Here is an 18,872-nt window from a genome sequence, read left to right on the forward strand (position 1 = left end):
TTTGAATTCAGACGGTTTAGGATCTCAAAATGCAGGCACAGAAGGATGTATAACAACAGTTCTATTGCTTCATTTTTTTTCCTTTTTTTTTGTTTCACTCGTTATATCTATAGACTATAGGTATAAGTTCATTCCCCGAGTTCAGTTTTTGCTTTCTACATTCATAAAACCCCCCAAAAGAAAATTACCAAAAAGCACAATTGTCTCGCGCATTCTCCTTACCTGAAATTAGAACACTCAAAAATAAAAAACGTAAAAAAAGCACTCAACCCAAACTGCTAGATCAACACCTGTACCAACTACAATGGATTGATAGCCCCTTATAAAACCCTGCCATCAAACACTGCATATAAGAAGACACGGTTCCCTGCCCCAACATAAACCTCCATGCACCGATCTGTAGAGTGAGAAGCCATCATGCAATATTAATGGCCACTGGCTTCCCCCGGCCCATAGAAAATCCTCTCGTACCATCTGGCATGCGTGGCCCTGGAGGTGGCTTTGCTACAGCTGGCTGTTCGTGATTGATTGAACTATTTGGAGGAGTCCCTACATGATTTCCACGGTTACCATGATGATGATATTGACCCCGTCCACGACCCTTGCCCCGCCCACGACTACGCCCTTTCCTTTGTGCACCCTCCTTGTCATTGATATGCTCCTCCCCCTGCAAAATAACAAAGATCAGAGCCCTCTCAAATGTATTGCTCAGCATTTCTCTCAATCAAGGAATGTTGTTGGATGGAGGACCAAGTCAACGCCCACAAGAATTTGTGATTAAATATTACACAGCTTTTAACCAAACATGCTGGTTATAGTTTGAAACTCTCTCCCATTCAAGATGATACACCACTTTAATGTGTTTTTGACAAAAAATAAAATGTTTAAAAAGGAGTCGGAATAATTCAATTGTAAGCTTGGGAAAACCTATACTTTCTTGTTTAGCTTTGAGTCATAATAATTATTGAAAATACTTTGGCAAGAACAGAGTGTTGGGTAGTAAGATATTCATGTGGACCAAAAGTTTTTTAGCACTCACAGTGTGCTCGTGAGAATGGACATCAGGATCTTCTGGCTGTTTGTCATTTGGTAGCTGCTCAGATGTACAAGCATCATCTTCCTCACAAATCGCTTCACCTTCATGCCCCTTTCTACTTCGTGCTTGAGCAGATTTTGCCTGCAAGTGGAATAATAAAATATGTATTAATCAACTTTCCCATCATAGGAAACTAAAATAAAAAATTAATAAATAACGTTTTTCCCTTTACTAAACCCCAGTGACATGGGCCCATCCTTCTACTATATCCTACTTGATTACTAGGGAGGCTCAAACTCAGGACCCATGGTTCACTGACAGAGGGAACTACTACTAAGCTACACCATAAGGGGCAACTAACAAAAAACACCTAATGATCAAAAACTAGTTAAAAACCCAAATCAAACTCACTCAATCAAGATTTGATTAATGACAAATAGAATTGATACCTCACTAATGAATGGAAGAATCAACTAGAACTAGTAACAACACCATTTGACTTGCTCTATCAAAACTTGATTTTTTTTAATCAAAACAAAAGAAAAACATTTTCATTAAAAGAGTATTTTTTTTTTATAAATAAGCCAGGAATATATTAACAAAAGGTAAACAACCACATTGCATACATGGGGTATACAAGGTAGCTAAACCCTCAAAAACAAGCTAAGAAACCAAAAAACCTCACCAGCCCTTAACTGGATGCTAACCACTCCAAAAAGCCTAAAAGAGAAAACGACTCCTCTCCAATGAACAGTTTAGCCCAACTTCATAAATTACAAACAAAAGAATTTTTTAGTTTCTGAATTGCTAAAGAACCGGCCCCCCCCTCTAAAGGCTAGCCTATTCCTCTCCTTCCAAATCGTCTAAAAAATGCACAACGGTATGGATTTCCAAATATTTTTCCTTTTTTTTTTCCCACAAAAGGGCCCCTCCAACTATAACACCTCCTTTACAGTTTCTGGGAAGACCCACTAGACACCAAACAAGACTAGGACAATTTCCCAAAGAACTCTGACCACTATACAGTGTAGAAGAATATGATTTATAGTTTCTTCTTCACAACCATACAAAAAACAATGATTAGGGAGCTGGCACCCTCTTTTTTGGAGTCTATCTAAGGTAAGAACCTTCCCCCACGTAGCCTCCCAAGCAAAGAAAGCGACTTTGGTTGGAACCCTACCCACCCATATGCAATTCTTTGGGAAGGAGGTGTCATTGGGATTAACCAGCAAGCTGTACACTTCCTTAACTCCAAACTACCCGTTTCTTCCACCCTTCCAAGAGACCGAGTCATCCTCCAAAGTAAGCCTGTAACCCCTCAAGACATTAAGTAGATTTCCAACCAAATCCAACTCCCAATCATTAAAAGCTCTAAGGAATCTTAGATTCTATCCTCCCTAACCAAAATTCTGGTCCCAAACTTCCTCCACCGTAGCGTTCCTATGGGCAGCCATGGCAAATAATTGTGGAAACTTTGGGACAGCGTAGTAAGGCCGCACCACTGGTCAGTCCAGAATCTGATTTTAGTGTCATTTCCAACTATGAACACTATATTTTCCCAACACCAATCTATTTCCTTCAAAATCTCCTTCCAAATGTCCCATTAGCCTTATTTGTCCTCCAACCAAGGCCCTCTTGCCCATATTTCACCGAAATCACCTTCTTCTTCCAAAGATTTTCCTTGTCACATGCAAATCTCCATACCCATTTGCCAAGCAAGGCCTTATTCAAAAGAGCTAGCTTCCTTAAGCCTAGCCCACCCTTCTCCTTATCCGCACACACCACCTCCCAATTAACTAAGTGGGCTTTCCTCTCCAAGTTTCCCCCTCCCCAAAGGAAGTCTCTTTGTAATTTTTCTAATCTTCTTGCTACTACCTTGGGCATTCAAAAGAGGGATATTTGAAAAATGGGCATACTAGCCATCGTACTCTTTATGAGGATGATTCTCCCGCCTTTGGAAATATATTGTCATTTCCAAAGCGCAAGTCTCCTCCTCACTCTCTCTTCCACCCCATCCCACACAAAGATAGCCTTGTTAGGAGCCCCTAAAGGCAATCCCAGATAAGATGAAGGCAAAGAACCCACCTTGCACCTTAACTCCACTGCCAAAACATCAACCTCTTCCACCTCACCAATCGGAATGATTTCACTTTTGGACAAATTGATCCTTAATCCTGACACGGCTTCAAACCAAAATAGTGTCCAGCTCAAGTGAGTTAGGTGCTCTTTCTTTGCCTCACAAAAAACAACTGTATCATTAGTAAAAAACAGGTGAGAGATATTCAATTCCGTCCTTCTTCCCCGGATTCTGCACCCTGAGAGAAAGCCTCCTTCAACAGCCCTCCTAATGAGAGCACCCAACACTTTCATTCCCATAACAAAGAGGTAAGGAGACAGAGGGTCTCCTTGACGAAGTCCCTTGGTACTCGAAAAGAAGCCTATTGGCACCCCATTAACCAAAACAGAAAATTTAGCTGTAAAGATGCATCTCCACATCCATTCCAACCACTTTGACCCAAATCCCATCTTTTGCATGACATTCATTAAAAACTGTTAGTTAATGTTGTCATAAGCTTTTTCGATATCCAATTTACATATAAGCCCTTTCTCTTTTCTTTTCTGCCATGAATCAATCACCTCGTTTGCTATTAGGGAGGCATCCAAAATCTGTCTACCCATCACAAAAGCATTCTGATCAAGGGAGACCACTTTTCCTATCACTTTCTTGAGCCTATTAGCTAACACCTTAGCCATCAATTTATACAGCCCCCAACAAGCTTATAGGCCTAAAATCCCCAAGGTCCTCAACCCCTCCTTTCTTTGGTATTAGAACCAAAAACGTGGTATTGAGGCTCTTGAGAAACGAGCTTTGATCATGGAGCTCCTTAAACATTTCCATGACTTTCTCCTTCATAAAGTCCCAACAGTTAGCTACCCCTTCCCTCATATCTTGCTCCTCTGACAGCCACACCCCATTTATCTTAATTTTGTCCAGGGAATTATTTCTATGATGGGCATTTGTCATACGATGGAAAAAAACCTGTATTTATGTCCCCTTCCCTTAACCATAATTCCCTTGAAAGTTGTCTCCAATGAACTTCTTCCAATAACACCCACTTTTTGTAATTTTCCTTTGCTTCCTTTTTTAATTTTGTTTCCTCCTCTGACAGGTTTCTCTCGCTTTCCACCAGGTCCCAAAAATCCACTTGTTGAAGAGCTGAAATTTTATTGCATTCCAGCCTCCCAAAAACATCCCTATTCCAAGACTTTATATTTTGTTTAAGCTCCTTCAACTTTGCAGCCAACCTAAAGCTGGCACTACCTCTAACCACCATCCCATGCAACCAACTCCTTTGGAGATCTTTAAGACCCTTTACTTTAAACCACATGTTTTCAAATCTAAAGGGGGAGGGTCCTCTTCTTAAACTACGACCGTTTAGCAAAATAGGGAAGTGATCAGAAATAGCCCTAGGCAGCTTGCTCTGGAGGACTCCACTAAACTGATCAAGCCAACTAGGAGTCACCAGAAATCTATCTAGTCTAGCCCAAAACTGATTATTATGAGACCCCCCCCCCCCCCCCCCCCCCCTCCCCTCCTCTTCGATGTGAACAATCCCCCTTGCAAAGGAAGATCAACTAGCCCTAATTCATCAATTATCTAAGCAAATCTCCTCATCGCTATTGTTAACCTCCCTTGTCTGCTCCTTTCCCTTTGAAATAGAATGATATTGAAGTCCCCCCCTAAACACTAGAGTTCTTCCCAAATTCCTCTAATCGCCCCAAGCTCCTCCTACAAGCATTCCCTTTCTTCTTTAGTGAACGGACTATAAACTCCCGTGAACACCCAGACAAAACCATCTTCCACATTCCTGAATCTACAAGAGATTGAAAGTTGGTCCACCTCCCAATCTAGAATTTGTCCCAATAGATCAAGATACCTCCCGCAGAGCCAGAAGCATCCAAAGCCCTCCAATCTAAAATCTCCCCGTTCCAAAACTCCTCACCACACCTCAGTCATTAATTGAAATTTTGTCTCCTGAATACACAATAAATCTACCTTATGGTTTCTTAAGAAGGCCTTTATTATTTTTCTTTTGGAGCTGTCATTTGCAACCCGCACATTCCAACTCAATAATTTGAGCTTCATTAGCTCCCTTTCAAATTTTGATTTCTCCAATAAACCTTTACTATGAATCCTTTCCCGTCTTTTTCTAATTTTGACCAAGAAATCTAGAATCTCCTTTTCCAATCTCTCTATTGAGAAGCCTAGAAAATGGTTGAATCTTGCTAGACTACTTTCCTCCCATCTATTCTCCTCCCAACCCCTAACTTCTTGAGGCTCGGACTGAGTTGACCTCCACTCCAATCCCCTTTCCTTATTGTTGTCACTATTTACCTCTATCAGATCCCAACAGGCAGTGGTTGCATCCTCTGTAGCCCCATCTACGATGATCATACGCAGCAGACTCTCTCCCTGAATTTCCTCCCTTAATGCCCTAGAATGATCGTAATACTCCCCCACCGGAGTCCAACCAAAAGAAAAAGAAGGAGAAGGGTTCGACCAAAATGAGAGAAAGATGAAAAATTCTTCCTTCAATACAAAACTTGATCAAAAGAAAGGAAAAGAAAGAAATTCCAAAAGACACCAAAACATCTCAACATTGCTATTTTAACCTTTTGATCTACATATTAAAAGCAAATCAAGTTCAATAATGTTGAGAGGAATGCCCTTGAAAGCTGAAGAAACTAGGTCCCATATCATTTTGGAAGTCCTCCACTTGTCCTCCAAGATCCTTGCATTTCTTTCCTATCATATTATCCAAATCAATGTAAGACAAGCTATTTGCCATAGAACTTAAACCCTATTAGTGCTTCCCCAAACCCCAAAAAGTTGACTATGTACTAGCACTTCGAGGAGGAATCCAATCTAAATTGACAAATCCAAATAACTTATGTCATAACCCCAAAGTAGTAGGATACTGCCAAAAAAGGTGATCTATTGATTCTCTACTACCCATACACAAAGTACAACAATCCGAACTAAGGGATTTGAAAGGTCTTCTCACCCGAAGCAAGTCATTAGCATCAACCATCTTGTTAGTCACTAATCAACCAAACGCCATAGCCTTTGATGGGGCTTTTGATTTCCAATGATTACATAAAGGCAATAGGAAAAAAGATTTGACCAAAAATGAGTCAAAGGGTTATGATGACCAAGTTCTCACATCTAGGGATGACAATGTTAAGCTAACACTAATGAGAATAGACATAATAGACATAAGTCTTTCAAAATCCTCCATCTTTGAATTGGTGGGGTTTCGTCAAAAGCTAAGGTTCCAAGTAAGAGGGAAAGAAAGATCTAGGATAGACGAAATAGGATAATTTTGAAGAGATGAAACTTTATAAAGACTATCAAAATTTGATTCAATAGAACTCAATATATCTAGCTTGTTAAGATAAAACTATATATCATCAATGTAGGAGGAGGCATGCGTGTGCACATATGGAGAGAGAGTTTAGAAGGTAAAGAAAGTGTCACAAAATCAACAAGTAGGTTTCATGATATCCAGACCAGCCCGATTATATATGAAATAACAAATATCTACACTTTGTGTAACACACACAAAATTAACTCAAAGCATCAATCTTATTTTGTCATCATCATTACATTTAAGTAGCAAACTTTTTTCCCCTATTCTCAATTTATTAATGCTCATCATGAATGGTTGAACTGTTTGCTAAAGAACCAGACGCTAAGCAGTAAGCGAATATCTTGGGTTCGTATTCAAATGTACTAAAATAAGAGGATTCTTGGTAAATTAACTTAATGACTTAATATGACTTAAAACTTAACATAAGTCATTAAGCATATTAAGTATGTCTGGTAAAGTTAAAAATAAATTTAAATATTAAATCAAAATAATTAACTTATTCTATATCCCAAGTCTTTTTTGCCCCATTTTGCCTACATCTAGTGAGAGTTTCTTTATAATCCACGACTCCATATGAGACTTCATCTTACTCATTTTTTATAGAAAATATTTTATAGTTATTCTATGTGCCTACAATACTTTTAATATGAATATTTAACAAACAAATATATTGCTTAAGATTAATGAAGGTAAATATTAGTCAAAATTAATAAGGACAAATATTAGTTAAAATTAATGAATAAATATATTAATTTGATGATTTAGAAAAAAAATTGAACTTTACTAAACAACCTTAATACTTAAAGTAAAAATCAATTGATAAGTTTTAAGTCAACAACTTAAGAATAACTTAACTTGAAGTCAACCTAAATCATTAAGTAAGAGTATTAAGTGGTAGCAAAACACCCTCCCAACTCCTTTTTTGCTTCAAAGATTCTTGAATTGCTTGACTAATGAAAAGGTTGCTCAAGTGAAATACGAACAAAAATGAAGAGGAGCATTGATTATACCACTCGTCTATGCATTAAGCGAACTCTAAGACCACTCCTCCAATTCCCCTCATCATTTAGCTCCACAACCTGCAAAATTAAATGCACATTTTCACTTTTTCAGATGACCATTGTATTAAACACTTCTAAACCATGGAAAACAGGAGTACTTACTGCTTTTTCAGCCAGCTCAATGGATTCGTACTCCACGAATGCATGCAACTACACATGAAATAAAGCTTTATTCATATATAAATACAAGCATATTGTAATCTGGTATAGAAATCTAAAATAAATATATGAATAACAAAGGCAGGGCAGATTCATGACAAAACAGGAGAGAAAAAAAAAAAAGGAAAAGGTAAAATTTAAATCAATGGACCATGAGCTGCTAATCAGACTGACTTTTGATGTCTGGTTCATCAAGAGGAAAGCCAAACAGCAATCCAGCCATGAGTAAACCGTACTCAAAGGTGTGCCAGGTGGCAACAAAACAAACTAGAACTAGTGAACCTTCCTTGCTGTCATGGTTATGTTACATTTCCATGTACTTTACAACTCTGGATATTCAGGTAGCTCTAATTTCTTCTATGAAAACAACAAAAGACTTTCTCCTGGGTTGAGAGATTCTGCCCTTGACAAAGAACATTGTTCTCTCGTCTCTCTCTTGCTTCAGTTTTTATCATTACCTTTTTCCTTTGTATTCTTGCTTTCTTTTTAGAATACTTCATCTTTCTATGTACTTGTATTCCTTTATTAATAGGTACTGAGAATGTATATTAGAATGCCCTGAGAGGGGAACTCATTACATAGGCCATATACAGAGGATCAAATAAACAAGGCTGGACAGAAAAGGAAAAGGATAAAAAGGAAAACATACTGACTACCACACAACTAAAGAACACTTGTACCAACCCACCTTTATCTACAAAATCAAGAATAGAGGCACTCATTTCCACAGAAGCACTTATTTCCTCAAAGAGCATCTCCAAACCACATGAACTTGGACTTAGGAAGACATCATTGAGCTCCACCACAAAGAGTTCTACCCTTTCAAAGAATCTTCAATATCTCTCCTTCCAAATACACCAAAATATGCATAATAGAGCAGTTTTCCAAATTTCCCTTCTTTTCTTCCCCACAAAAGGGAGAAAGAAAAGGAAGAACAAGAAACAAAAAAGGAAAAAAAACAACTACTAATAATGCAACTATAAAATACGGTCCACAAAATCAATGACACAAGCACTCCTTTTACCAATAGCATTCCCAAACCAACTAGGGACTTAAGGGAGATATTTTTGAGCTTCACCATAGAATGTTCTACCCCTTCAAGGAATCTTGCATACCTCTCCCATCAAATGCACCAAAACATGCACAGAAAAACAGTTCTTTGAACGTTCTTCTCTCTTTTGTGGAGGAACCCTTCTTCCAGTAGGGACTGTCATGATTAGGAGATGGGGAAGTGCAAGAGGCTATCCAGGGTTTAGGGCGGGATAGATTAATGATATTGAGGGAGGTGAAGAATGAGAGTTTTTTCTGTCAAGTCTTATTATTATTATTCCTTAAGCTTTGACATCTCAGAAAAGTTTCCAGCTCAACAAATCTGAAATGGTGGGCTCCTTTAAGGACTTGTTTCTATGCATTTGAAGCTGGTTTGAAGAGAGGATTTTGATGGTTGATCAGCTTATGACAAGGAGTCGGACATATTGGTTAATTGGTGCAGTCCACATAAGGTCAAGGAAGAGTAGACATGTCATATTCCTTGTTCTAGCTTTATTTGGCTTGCAGTGGATTTTTCCTAAGTCTATCAAATTGCTAATCTTAGGTTGGAACTGGACAAGAATGCAAAAAAGGGCAAAGAAGAAGCAGAATTTGGCCTTCTTTTGCTTGTTTTAGTGTATATCAAATGAGTGCCACGATAGAATTTTTAGGGAAGAGAGAGATTCAAACCAAGTGTTCAAGAACTATTTCCTCAAAACCCTTTTTTAATGGGCTAAGATCCTTGGTGATGACTTCCTTTAATGGATTTCATTTGAGGGATTAGATCAAGTTTAGCCCATATAGCTTTTTTCAGTACTGTTTTTTTTCCCCTTGCTTGCTCTTTTAGTCAATGTATGCTCCCAATGTACTAGGGTTGCCTCCCTTTTCTGTTAGGTTCCAAAATGTCACCTACAGAAGAACGAAGAATGAAAGGACTTCGAAGAAAGACTAGTTCAACTCTTAGATGGACAGACATCAACACTTAAACTAATTTTCTGTGTCTATCATAAAGAAACAACCACCACACCATGACAACAAGGCACATTAAATAGGGTGAGAGGAAACCCAAGAAGCACATAACAGGGTGAATACTAGAACCCATAGATGTCAAAACGCCAAATAACGCAGAAGGATATGGTTTCCCAACTCCTCATAAGAGTCTTTTATGATACAATTTCCTGTTTCCCCCTTTTTTTTTTTCCTTTGCAAAAAAGAAAAATCTTCTATGGAAAAAAAAGCTCCTGTTTCAATCTATTCTACCCTTCTACCACCAAATGGAAATGCAAAAATTCAAAGACCATAATAACTCAATGTCATTTCAAACATTTAAACTAACTTGCTGTATTGTTACTGAAAAGGCATAATTAAACTGGTAAACCCAAATCTGTTTAATGGCATAAGAGCTGCCAACCATAACTAAACAGATGAAAACATACCTTGTTGCTGAAAAGCATGTTGTCCGTTTTTGAGGATCTAGAAGCCGAAGAGGCCCCTCCATTGGAAGTTTGAGGCTGACAGGTACGAATTGTCTTCACACTAACAAAGAGCCATATAACATGATTAAAATATCCAAGAATCTAATAGACATTCTCCATAGAAAATGTACAACGTAAATAAATAAGAAATAAAAAATTATACCTCCCAACAGCAGAGAAAATCTTCATGAGGTTTTGGTGGCAATGGTCCTCGGGTAGATTTTCAGCAACAACTATGCGAGACTGAAGATACCAAGGTAAGTAATAAAAATATGAGGTAAAATTGGAAGAGAACAAAAATGAAAGTTGCTAGGATACTTCAAAAGTTTATTTAAAACCCCAGCACCCAACCACACAACCAAAATCAAATCCCCTTCTGCCCCACCCCTCTCTTACACCAAAATCCAAAAAAAATAAATAAAATAAATAAATCTACTATGAACCCTACAGGTATGGGGAAGAATGAGGATATCTTTACTGTGCATAGTTAAGCATACAAACAAGTTTATCCAGTATATGGTATCAGTTAAAGAAGCAAAGAGACATTGTAGGCAAGGCATGCATTCTTTGAATCTGCACCCCAACAAAGGTAGAAGGAAAGCAAATAAAAAAAAATGAAGAAATCCTACCTGCAACTCTTCCATGTCTGACTCGGTCAGGGGATGAAGGCGTCTAACTTTCTTTCCATCTTCGCTAACCACCTACAAGATGTGGTGTCAAATATTAATAAAATGATTGCAAAATGGGAAACAAGAAGATATCATTAAGGAAATGGAAATATATGAAGCTTTAGTTTTCAAATAAGCATAGGAAGGAACTTACCAGCTTTGTTGAGTTCCGAAGAACTGTAGCAAGCTGGGAATGACTACTTACGAGGGCTTTAATCTTCTTAAAAGATGCAACAACGGATATTGGCACTATAAAATAATGGGGGAAAATAGTGTTACAATAGAATATAATACTCGTCTATTAATAGAAAGAGAAAACCAACTTTCCAAACAACTACCAAAAGACAACATATAAACAGAACTCCCTTTTGAGTGGCATACCATGTTTGCTTATTTAGAATAAAACCACTCTACTGTATTTTACATAATACTTGGAACAAGTTCATTTTGTTATTCACAACATATTGTTCATGGATCATTGTTTAGAAGTTTAAAAAAATTGGCAACCTCACAATTGTGTCATGATTTTTGTTGAGAAGACAATGTGCATTAACTTCATTTTTGTTTTGAGCTCACTCTAAATAGTGAAGTTCCATGCTCAAATGCAACTTAAACACCTCCTAGATGTTCAGTTTAAATTCCCCAGAATAGAATCAAGGGCAAAAAACGTCTAAAAGATACCCCTGTATTCCTCCTTTTCAGTCGTCGTCTGTACATTTCCCATATTCATAGCCAATTGTCACGGACTTAGTCGTTCACTAAGCTCGTGCGGCACTTAGACAAGCCAAGACGCTTGATCTTGCTAAGTCAGTCTTGCTCCTTCAATGCTTAGCTTGCTAGGCTAAGACACTCGTGACTCGAAAGCTTAAGAAGCTTGGTAGGCAACTCCTTAAAGAATGGAAGTTTTATTACTCAAGAAAGTCTTTACAAGTGCTTTGATGCTCACTTGCTTGGTTAGGAAGTGATTTGGGTGGTGCCTTGGCCAAATGAGGCCCTCACCTACTTATAGGCATCAAGGGAACTCTCTGGAACCTTGGAGGGTTCCTTACAAATCAAGAATATTCTAGAACTCCCTACACTAATCTATGTACATCCTTATGTACAAGAAATCTCTAGAATTCTCTAAAAAGCCCTGGACTTCTCTCATGCCTTCCACCATAGTGTAGAGATGTGTGGACATCTCTAGGCATTTCTAGAACCTTCCACACTCTTCCCACCAATGGCTTAGTGTAGATGGCTCCAGGAGTCTCCAGAAGCTTCCCTCCTCCTATATAAGCCCATGGGGAGGGTCATTTGAAGCATCCTGTGACACTCTCCCCCACCGATGCCGTCGACGTCCTCGTCGTTGCCTCGTTCTGAAACCTCTCGATGTGTTTCCAGAACTTTCTCAAGGCATCCGCATGTTCCCAACTTACCTGCCTCTTAGGTAGTCCTTTCCATTGGACTAGATACTCTATCACATGAGGGACCCCTTGTCTCCTAGTGACCCGTTCAGCCAGGATATTCTTCACCTCCTTCTCCCGTGAGGCTTCAGATGGATGCAGACCCGTGCGCTTTCGATGCTTAGAGGGCTGCTTCCTCTTACCCATTGAGTTCACCCTTCCCTTGGTGACCTCTTCCATGTGTGTGCGGGCTACCTCAGCTCGCTCCCCTTTTTCCTCCTTTACTTGCAACCCTGCTAGTAAGGAGGTCTTAGGCGTACTAGGCTTTGGGTTGAATTGGAGGGCACCTAGTAGCTGCATTGAGCCCATATGTGCTTCGTCCTCCTGCTCCCTCTCCTCGATCATGGCACTAAGCGCCTTCCTCTTTGGACAATCCCGTGCCCAATGTGGTCCGTCACATAGGAAGCATTTGATTTTAGGCGTGAACTCCTTCCTTTCCGCCTTACCCCTTCCTTCTCGGACGTTAGGCGTCTTGCCTGATCCATTTTTAGGAGCATTGTGGTCCCTTGGAACCTCGTCTCCCCCACCCATGGCGTGGCTATCCTCCAAAGACTCAATCTTAGAGGAGTCTCCCCTCCTATAATCCGTTAAAGACTCTGCTACTGCCATAGCGGTGGCTAAGTCTTGAACGCCTCGGCGCCTTAATTCCTGCTCGGCTCACCCTTGCAGGTTATCCATGAAGTTGAATAATAACTCCTCCTCAGTCATGTTAGGAATCTCAAGCATGAGCGAAGAGAATTCCTTGACATAGTCGCGTATCGAGCTTGTGTGCTTGAGACGCCTCATGTTTTTCCTAGCTAGGTAAGCCACGTCCTCGGGGTAGAACTGCCTCTTGATCTCCCTCTTGAAGTCCTCCCACGTCTCTATGGTGCAAATGTCTTTCTCCATATCGGCAAACCTTCGATGCCACCATAGAGTAGTTGTGTCAGTAAGGTAGAGGGTCGCAGTTCTTACCTTAGCCGCCTCATCCGTCAATGCGATAGCCTCAAAGTATCGCTCCATATGCCATAAGAAGTTGTCCAACTCCTTGGCATCCCTCTTGCCACTAAACCCATGTGGCTTCGGCACCTCCACCCTAGATGCCTCATGTGTGGCCATGACCCGTGCTGACACAGCAGCCTTGTAAATGGCCAACTCCTGCCGAATCTCCTGGTCTCGGGCCTCCATGCGCGCAGCCAAGGCCTCCATCCTTGACTCCATACAAGCAAACATGTTCATGACCTTTCCTTGGAAGGACACAAACTCCTCGTGGGACACCGGTTGAACTTGTGAGCCTAGCACTCCCTCGCGAAGGTCCTGGATCTGCTCCCTTAGATCCTCTAAGCCCTTCTCCATGCCTTGCTCGATCAAGTCCACCCCTTCCCGGGTGTCCGCCATGGCTAGCTCCACCTTGGCTAGCCTTGCCTCTATGTTGGCAACGGCATCACGAGATTTATCCTTCTTGCCTCTGCCCCGTGCAGTAGGCTCGGTCTCCCTCCCACGGGTTTGCTCGCTACTCTCCTCCATGTTAGAGCCCGACATGCTTCCTTTGCTATGCCCACCTCGTAACCGCGCTCTGATACCACTTGTCACGGACTTAGTCGTTCACTAAGCTCGTGCGGCACTTAGACAAGGCAAGACACTTGATCTTGCTAAGTCAGCCTTGCTCCTTCAATACTTAGCTTGCTAGGCTAAAACACTCGCAACTCGAAAGCTTAAGAAGCTTGGTAGGCAACTCCTTAAAGAATGGAAGCTTTATTACTCAAGAAAGTCTTTACAAGTGCTTTGATGCTCACTTGCTTGGTTAGGAAGTGATTTGGGTGGTGCCTTGGCCAAATGAGGCCCTCACCTACTTATAGGCATCAAGGGAACTCTCTGGAACCTTGGAGGGTTCCTTACAAATCAAGAATATTCTAGAACTCCCTACACTAATCTATGTACATCCTTATGTACAAGAAATCTCTAAAATTCTCTAGAAAGCCCTGGACTTCTCTCATGCCTTCCACCATAGTGTAGAGATGTGTGGACATCTCTAGGCATTTCTAGAACCTTCCACACTCTTCCCACCAATGGCTTAGTGTAGATGGCTCCAGGAGTCTCCAGAAGCTTCCCTCCTCCTATATAAGCCCATGGGGAGGGTCATTTGAAGCATCCTGTGACACAATGCCCCTCCTTTGGCATTCTTTACTATATTAGTTCTTCCCTACCAAAATGAAAATTGTACAGAGCACACCACAAGCAACTATATGTGAATATGCATCAAACATAAAATTAAGGGGGCCTATGGTACAAATTATTCTATGATGTACATGTAATAGTTTCGTATAAAAATAGCAAAAGCATACCATATCCTTCAGGATCTTTGTTGATGAACCTCATAAGATGCTCTGTCGTCGCCAAGTTCACATCACTAAAATAATACTCCACCTAAAATTCATTCCATTTTGTAAATACTTAATCATGGAAGAAATAGGACAAGATACAATACATAAGTTGAGAGAACACAGCACATGTAGGAAAATACAAACATCACAGCCAGAATAAGTGCTACCAAAATCAAGCACATTTTCAACTCCAAACTTTAAAATTGAATTGAGAACCAATAGTCTAAATTGAAGATAGCTAGGTTAAGCAATGCTGTCTTTTGATAGGGAGTTTCAGTTTTCTAGTTTTTTTGTTGCATATTGTTCATTCGTTGTGTACGCAGGATGAGTTTCTTCCTCCCCCTCGAACCACACCTTCCTTCAGTTCCCCTTTTATCTTGGATTAAGCACAAAAAAGGATGAGAAATCCTTCCCCCAAGCACAAGCACTCCATAATTCTAATTAAAAGCAGGAAAAACCCCCACCTGCTCTAGATATTGTTGGAAATTCACACCTAAAAATGGTTACAAATAGGAACAAAAAAACTTAGGGTGAGCCACCTTTTTTTGTTTGGCACATTTAGTCAGATTTTGTTTGTCTCCAAAAACATTAAATTATGCACACAAGAAGCCCATTTTTGTTCTTTTTTTGTTGAATAAATTAAGAGTCATAGATAAAAGTTTCTCTCAAGCACAACCTGAAAAGGCCGATAATTTTTATGCATGGAAATAGTCGGTGAAAAAGCAAATGAAACACATAACAATGAAGAGGACGTGTCAAAAAATGTCATAAATCTAAAGACATCAGGTATCAACTATCAGCTATAGATTCGTTGCTTTTATTATTTTTTTTTTATAGGCAAATAAGAGATTGTATTAGAAAAGCCTAGAAAAGGCAAAAAGAGTACACACGAAGTATGCAAGTAACGCCTAAGAAGCTAGGCAAAAAGAAAGAAGAAAACCTTTCTCCTATCTAGACAAAAGTCACTCCATAAAATCAATTAAGGACAAAGAATGATCCTCACCCTACCCCCTTTCACAAAAGTGTACAAAAAAAAAAGTTTTAAAACTTGGTCGGAACGTTCAGTATCATTGAACACTCTTTCATTTCTTTCCTTCCATAAGTCCACATTAAACAAAAGGGGGAGCCCTCCAAGCCTTTTCCTTTCTCTTACTCACAAAAGCACCATGTCAAGCTATCAAATTCCTTTTGATTGAGGAATGCAGGACCCACTGCACATCAAAAAGAGAGAAAAGCAAGCTCCATAGCATTGTAGCCTTCTTACAAAAAAGGATCAAGTGGTCACTGGTTTCCTCTTCCACTTTACACAAATAACACCTATTTGGCATATTCCAACCCCTTCTTTTAAGTTGATCAATGGTCAAGATTCTGTTCCAAGACGCTTCCCAAGCAAAAAAGCTTACCCTCATGGGAGCCCAAGATCTCCAAATAATGCTCCAAGGAAAAGGTTCACTAGAGGTATTTGTGAGGGAGCGATAGAGAGATCTAACCAAAAAAGAGCCATTCTTGCTATTCTTCCAACTCAAGACATCCTCCACATCACTATGCAAAACCAAAGGATGGAGTTTCCGGAGCAAGCCCTCCACCTCTTCCATTTCCCAATCGTTAAAGTATCTTGAAAACAAAGGATTCCAACTTCCCACCTCTCCACCCTCCTCCCAAGCATCGCACACCCATTGATCCTTGTTAACCGCCAATCAGAATAAGTTAGGGAAAACATCTTTCAAAGCTTGGTCCTCACACCACAAATCCTTCCAAAATTTGACCTTCCTCCCATTCCCTACGATAAGGCAGGATCTAGAGTGAATGTTTTCTCAATCTTTTCTAATGGCTTTCCACACTCCCACATCATAGGCTCCCCTCACTTCTCTCGAACACCAACCTCCATCCTCTACCCCATATTTGTCTATGATGACTTGTTTCCACAAAGAATTCCTCTCTCTATAGCAAATTTCCAGCTCCATTTCTCAAGCAAAGCATTATTTAGGGCCACAAGACTGTGAATACCTAAGCCTCCCTATCTCATATCAGCACAAACCGCACTCCAATTCACCAAGTGCGTCTTTTCTCTAAGCCGGCACCGCCCCATAGGAAGTCTCTTTGGATCTTTTCAATGAAACTCTTGGAGAGGTTTCACATTAGGATTTGTGCATAAGAGTTTTCACACAAGATTCAAAATTAAGAATCACAAGACAGGGTTTAGGAAGAAAGTTACAAATCATAATACATTGAACTTTGTTAAAGTAAATGCATTCTTCTATGGGTCAAACTTTGGTTCATGTCAAAAACACCAACTTAAGGATTATCATCCTGATGTGGAAAGAGGCATAATTATTGTTATTTTTTATAAGAAAAAATCTATTTTTGTATAGGTAAATATTTGTTCCCATGGGACTTGAACCTGGAACATCCCACAAAAATCTGTCCGGCATTATCAATGATGATTTTGGTAGAATTGTCGTGTAGTGTGTCTTCCAATGCATTAATATTTGGCATTTTGACATGTAAACTAATACAGAAACATATTTTATCAGTAGATGCCTATATTCACCTACAATGCATTCCATAAATATCTAATAAGATGTGGCAGCAATGTTTCTATTTCTTCTAGCAATATCGTGAACTGTAATTGCACATTATTGTTCATGTGAAATTTCACATTAAAATTTCCCCATGGTTTTCCAATTCCCATAAATTTTGGAGTCATACCTTTCTCATGATTTCTAATAAGATGTGTTTTACTTCTACTCCCGTCACAAAATCCAAACCACAACACGTGTATTACTGGAGCTATCGAGATGCTTTGTCTTAGCTCATGCCTCAAAACCTAACCCTTACACTTGTTGCCTAATCATATAGAGGGAAATTTGACTATTACCATACAACAAATCCTATTAGAAATGCAAGGTTCACAATTTCACTTTAACTGCTCTTTAGAAATGAGAGGAAATAAACCATTATCGTTGACCTAGAAGAAAGTTCAATTGAAAGGAAAAAGGAAGACATAACACGCGGATTCTAGGGAGAAAAGAGAAAACAACCAAAAATAGAGAATGAAACACAAGACATGAAATCTTCTGAGGTAATTCCAACTACAAAAGATGGAAACTTATCACAGGGCCGTGCAATATCAAGTGCTGAAATTATTCGAGAATGCTCCACTCAGAGAGCTTGAAAAACCACCACATCAACTATTAACTATAGAGAAAGTGAATGAACAAAATTCCGTGCGATGATCATAACACGGATAAATCGAGCAGTAATTAGACCGTTCGAAGCTTGCCTGATTGAGAATCTTCTGAGTAACTTCCTCGGAGAGTCCGTTCCTAGACGCCGCCACATGATCCGAATCGGCCGAAGCTTGATGAGCTTGCCCGACCCCCTCCGGATGATCTCCAAATCCACCGCCATAGTACTGATGATACTGATGATACTGCACATGATGGTGGTGGTGCTGCTGATGTTGGTGGTGGTTCTGAATCGGCACATGAAAAGGCGAACTGGGACCGGGATACACAGGGACCACGCCGTGAGCCGGGGCCATCGCAAGTCGCGGCGGGGGGAGATCGGGACGCGGCGGCGCCCGAGGGACGAACTCGGGCGCCTGAGCGTTGAGGCGGCTGAAGGAAGAGTTCCGAGAAAGGGAGGAAGAATCGGAGGGAGTAGAGAGATCGCCGGAAGGCAAATCTAAATCTAGGGTTTCTTGGGCCATAGGGTTTGACTGGGGAGGGATCTAGAATCTGGAGTAAGGGTGTGTGCAGTGAAGGGAGAGAATAGGAAAGCCCCTTAGGGCGACGACAATGGAGAGGATTTCTCGGTCTCAGAGGGTGCTAGGTTGTTGGGTATTTATAGGTGATAGATTAGGCGGTGGACCCCTCACTGCCACTGCTCTCGGGAATCATTGGAGAGGCCAAAAAATGCGCAGTGGTCGACTCCACCTCTCCTCCCTAATGCTTTCGATCGCACCTCCTCGGAAAGGTTAAGAATCTTGGTCCCCCAAGCACCGCAACAACAACCTTAAAAACCAAATTAATTTTCTTAATTCACATTAATGAAATAATAATAGTAATCTAAAATCCATAAATTATGAGATTTTTACCTTTCACGTTTATATATATATAAAACATTAAATGATCATAATTAAGCCAATCTTTAATAAAATTTTATTTGTCTTATGGAGATTATTTTGGTTGATCCTTGCAATAAT

General features: G+C 40.1%; 1 protein-coding gene across 1 annotated transcript; it reads right to left on the bottom strand.

Annotated features, from left to right (window-relative positions):
• Window positions 1-48: 48 nt before the first annotated feature.
• Window positions 49-18,579, bottom strand: LOC117914630 (la-related protein 6B). The gene is made up of 10 exons (XM_034830041.1): window positions 17,949-18,579; window positions 14,627-14,708; window positions 11,015-11,109; window positions 10,822-10,893; window positions 10,356-10,435; window positions 10,154-10,253; window positions 7,632-7,679; window positions 7,479-7,547; window positions 1,040-1,177; window positions 49-667 (listed from the first exon to the last, which is right to left on the bottom strand). The coding sequence occupies exons 1-10, from the start codon at window positions 18,375-18,377 to the stop codon at window positions 416-418; spliced, it is 1,365 nt and encodes a 454-aa protein (XP_034685932.1). The 5' UTR covers window positions 18,378-18,579; the 3' UTR covers window positions 49-415.
• Window positions 18,580-18,872: the final 293 nt, after the last annotated feature.

This window comes from Vitis riparia, chromosome 5, assembly GCF_004353265.1.
Source record: "Vitis riparia cultivar Riparia Gloire de Montpellier isolate 1030 chromosome 5, EGFV_Vit.rip_1.0, whole genome shotgun sequence".
In the NCBI taxonomy this organism is placed as follows: domain Eukaryota; kingdom Viridiplantae; phylum Streptophyta; class Magnoliopsida; order Vitales; family Vitaceae; genus Vitis; species Vitis riparia.

What these genes read in the sequence shown, in the direction of transcription:
- LOC117914630 (XM_034830041.1), bottom strand. Translation starts at nt 18,377, where the DNA reads ATGGCCCAAGAAACCCTAGATTTAGATTTGCCTTCCGGCGATCTCTCT. An exon ending in CAGACATGGAAGAGTTGCAG is followed by an intron (nt 10,436 to 10,821) that starts GTAGGATTTCTT and finishes TGGTATCTTCAG; the next exon opens with TCTCGCATAGTTGTTGCTGA. An exon ending in GCTTAATGCATAGACGAGTG is followed by an intron (nt 1,178 to 7,478) that starts GTATAATCAATG and finishes TTCCACTTGCAG; the next exon opens with GCAAAATCTGCTCAAGCACG.